This window comes from Papaver somniferum, chromosome 2, assembly GCF_003573695.1.
Source record: "Papaver somniferum cultivar HN1 chromosome 2, ASM357369v1, whole genome shotgun sequence".
NCBI lineage: Eukaryota > Viridiplantae > Streptophyta > Magnoliopsida > Ranunculales > Papaveraceae > Papaver > Papaver somniferum.
The window spans coordinates 113,318,497-113,322,118 of record NC_039359.1 but is presented as its reverse complement, the minus strand read 5'-3'; the positions used below and the strand labels follow the sequence as shown (position 1 = coordinate 113,322,118).

The 3,622-nt window shown below is 33.5% G+C and overlaps 1 protein-coding gene across 1 annotated transcript; it reads left to right on the top strand.

Annotated features, from left to right (window-relative positions):
- Nucleotides 1–792: 792 nt before the first annotated feature.
- On the top strand, nucleotides 793–2,061 carry LOC113351775. Its single transcript, XM_026595709.1, has 2 exons — nucleotides 793–1,432; nucleotides 1,565–2,061. The coding sequence occupies exons 1-2, from the start codon at nucleotides 793–795 to the stop codon at nucleotides 2,059–2,061; spliced, it is 1,137 nt and encodes a 378-aa protein (XP_026451494.1).
- Nucleotides 2,062–3,622: the final 1,561 nt, after the last annotated feature.

Here is a 3,622-nt window from a genome sequence, read left to right as displayed (position 1 = left end):
ACAAAGAAGTACAATTTTAGAAGAAATGATGGTAAGGGAGGTCCAAAAAACCTCCAAATCAAAACATGAAGATTATTTTTTGGAATTTAAGAGGCCTTAGAAGACTAAGGGCTCAGCAAAAGCTACACTCTTTAGTTAATCAATTAAATCCAGCTCTAGTTTGGGTTGCAGAACCAAAAATTAAGTGCTCTCCTTCTTTTTTTAGTAAATTGAATCTACCAGGTATGCAATCCATGGTAGTTCATAGTGAAGTTAATAGTCATAAGGGTAATATTATTTTTTGGAGTAGATCCATTGCTACTCCTTCTGCTGTTTCTATCTCTAGTCAGATGATAACTGTGGCTGTAGGAGATGTGCTGGTGTCTGGGGTTCATGCACATGTTAATGTTGTTCAAAGAAGATATTTATGGTCTGAAATGCAACTTATCAGTGAACTTAAAAAACCTTGGGCTATATTAGGTGATTTCAATGCTGCTTTATCAATTGAGGAAAAAGTTGGTGGTAGATCACCTTCAAGGATATCTATGACTGATTTTAATGACTACATCAATTCATGTGAACTTCTTCAAGCTCTTAAGATTGGCCTAGATTTATCCTGGTCCAATTGTCAGCAAGGCAGTCAAAGAATACTATGTAATCTAGATAGAGATGTGTTTAATATGCAATGGTTACAAATGTTTGGAGACTGGGGTTATAAAGTAGGACTCAGAGTTGCATAAGATCATGCACCATTGCTGGGAGGTTGTGCAAGTGTGCCAAATCCAAAAAAATGCTCCTTTAAGATTTCAGAAAATGTGGCTAGAACATCCTACTTTTATGAAAGTGGTGGAAAACAGTTGGGTAGAGAAAATTCATGGTGATGCTCCTTATATTTTCATGACAAAGTTAAAATATCTCAAGCATATTCTTAAAGACTGGAATTGGAAAGTTTTTGGTGATGTGAAGTTAAAAATCCAAGAAGCAGAAGACAATATTAAAGCAAAAATGATACATTCTTATGCTCATCCTCATAATGAACAAGTTTTGGAAGACTTAGTTGCAGCTCAAAATGAATATAATTCAAGGGAAGTACAATATAATACAATACTCAAGCAAAAATCCAGAATTAAATGGGTAAAGAGGGTTCAGCTAATACAAATTTCTTCCATATCAATATCAAAATTAGGCAAACAAGAAATTCTATTTTGGAGTTGGAAGATGATAATGACAACTTCAAATCAAAAGAAGATAGTTGATACTCTAGTTGACTTCTTTGAAAAAAGATATCAATATCAGGAAGTTGAAGTTAATGATTCTATTCTTGAGTCAATTCCAAAAATAATAACTGAAAATGATCAATTTATGCTAGAAGTCATTCTAGAAGCAGATGAGATTAAAGCTGCAGTATTTGAAATGGATGGTGATAGTGCTCCTGGTCCTGATAGTTTTTCAGGTATGTTTTATCAAGCATGCTGGCACATTATTCAAGATGATTTTGTTAATGTTGTGCAATATTGTTGAATAAGAAAATATATTCCAAAGGGTCTCAATTCCAATTTTTTGGTCTTATTACCTAAATGTCAAGGTGCTAAACAGCCTAATCAGTTTAGACCAATTGGTTTGAGTAACTTTAGTTTTAAAGTTTTCACCAAAATTATATCCATGAGAATAGCCAGCCTGATGAAAAAATTAGTATCTCTACAACAAGTGGCATATATCAAGGGAAGAAGCATTCATGAGCAGGTACTCTTAGCATCTGAATTAGTGAATGAAATGAAAAAGAAAAGGAGGGGAGGAAATATCATCCTAAAACTTGATATCACTCAATCTTATGATTCAGTAAGCTGGGTTTTCTTATTCAAAGTGCTTCAACAATATGGATTTTCTTTAGCTTGGTGTGACTGGTTAAAAGAACTGTTATCTTCTGCAAAAATCTCTGTTATGGTTAATGGAGGACCAAATGGCTTTTTCTCAATGCACAGGGGTTTGAAGCAGGGTGACCCATTGTCTCCCATTCTTTTTTTTTTGATGGAGGAAGTTTTGAGTAAAGGATTACAGAATATGGTGGATAATAATAAATGACAACCAATGGTAATAAGGAATGGTATTGCTCCTACTCACCACTTATTTGCTGATGATGTTTTCATTTTTTGTAATGGTTCAAAAAAGAATTTGCAAAATCTGTTACTTTTTCTTGAAGATTATCAAAGATGCTCTGGTCAAGTATATAACAGACTTAAAAGAAAATGTTTTGTTGATGGCTGCTCAATAGTGCAAAAAAATCAAATTTCAAATACTTTGTAGTTAAATTTAACTTCATTTCCAGATAAATACTTGGGGGTGATTATTCATTCAGGAAGAATTAAAATAACTACTGTATGAATCATGGTTGAAATGATGCAAGACTATTTGGAAGTTTGGAAAGGTGAACTCCTTTCTTTCCATGATAGACTGGTACTAATCAAGTTTGTTCTGAGTAGTATTCCAATATACAACATGGCTGTATACAAACGGCCATGCTCTGTAATTAAGGAACGTGAACAAATAATGAGGAATTTTCTTTGGTCCGGTGATGGAGAAACTAGAAAGTTTACAATCATTTCTTGAAAAAGGGTTTGTATTCCTTTTGATGAAGGAGGTTTGGGTATTAGAAGACTTTCTGATCTCAACAAGGCATTATTAATGAAGATGATGTTGAAACTCTTAACTTCTAAGGAAGATTGGGCAATATTTTTTGCATCTAAATTCAAAGATAAGAATGGGCAATGGATATCTCAATGGAAACTTTCTTCAGTGCGGCCTGGTTTGAAATGGGCTTGGCAATAACTTAAAACAAATATCAGATGGATTATTGGTAATGGTCATCATATCTCAGTTTGGTTTGACACTTGTGTTGGTGATAGTCCTATAATTGAATCTATTGGTTTCACTGATTATGTCAAAAACAATATTCAAATGAAAGTGAAGGATTTTTTACATAATGGTAGATGGCAGATTCCTATTGAATTACAAAGCTATATCAATTCTCCATTACATACTGTAAGTGGTGCTCACGATTCAGTTATCTGGTGTGGTGATACAAAAGGTAACTTCTTCACAGCATCAGCAGTAAATGTCATCAGATTCAAACAACCAAAACTCCATTGGCATGTTCAAATTTGGAAGCATTTTCTTCACCCTGGAATTTCTAGCAATATCTGGAAAATTCAGCAGGTTTTTTTTTTGTGGATGATCAAAAAAGAATGACTCAAGGTTATTCTATGGTTTCCATGTGATGTGTCTGCAAACAAGAGCAAGATAGTATGGCATATCTTTTATGATTCTGCAGCTTTAGCCTTAAAATCTGGAAATGTCTAGGTAACATCTTTCACTTCTCCATTCCTTCATATTCTGATAACATTTTTCAATTGGCAAAACACCAAAGTTCCATTGTCAAAGAAATCTGGATCACAACAGCTTTTTCCACAATAAGGGAATTGTGGTTTATGAAAAATAGAATAATTTTTGATAATGCAAAGCCAAATGAAATTTCATTTAAGAGAAGAATTTTAAACTTAGTTTATTATGGAGGTTTTAGAATGAAGGGGACCATATGGAATCAAGACTATGACACAATTATCCTCAAATTCTTCCATTTAGATCC

Coding starts and splice junctions, on each gene's coding strand:
- LOC113351775 (XM_026595709.1), top strand. CDS start 793: ATGTGGCTAGAACATCCTACTTTTATGAAAGTGGTGGAAAACAGTTGG. Junction 1,433..1,564: donor TGGTCCTGATAGTTTTTCAG/GTATGTTTTATC, acceptor CTAAATGTCAAG/GTGCTAAACAGCCTAATCAG.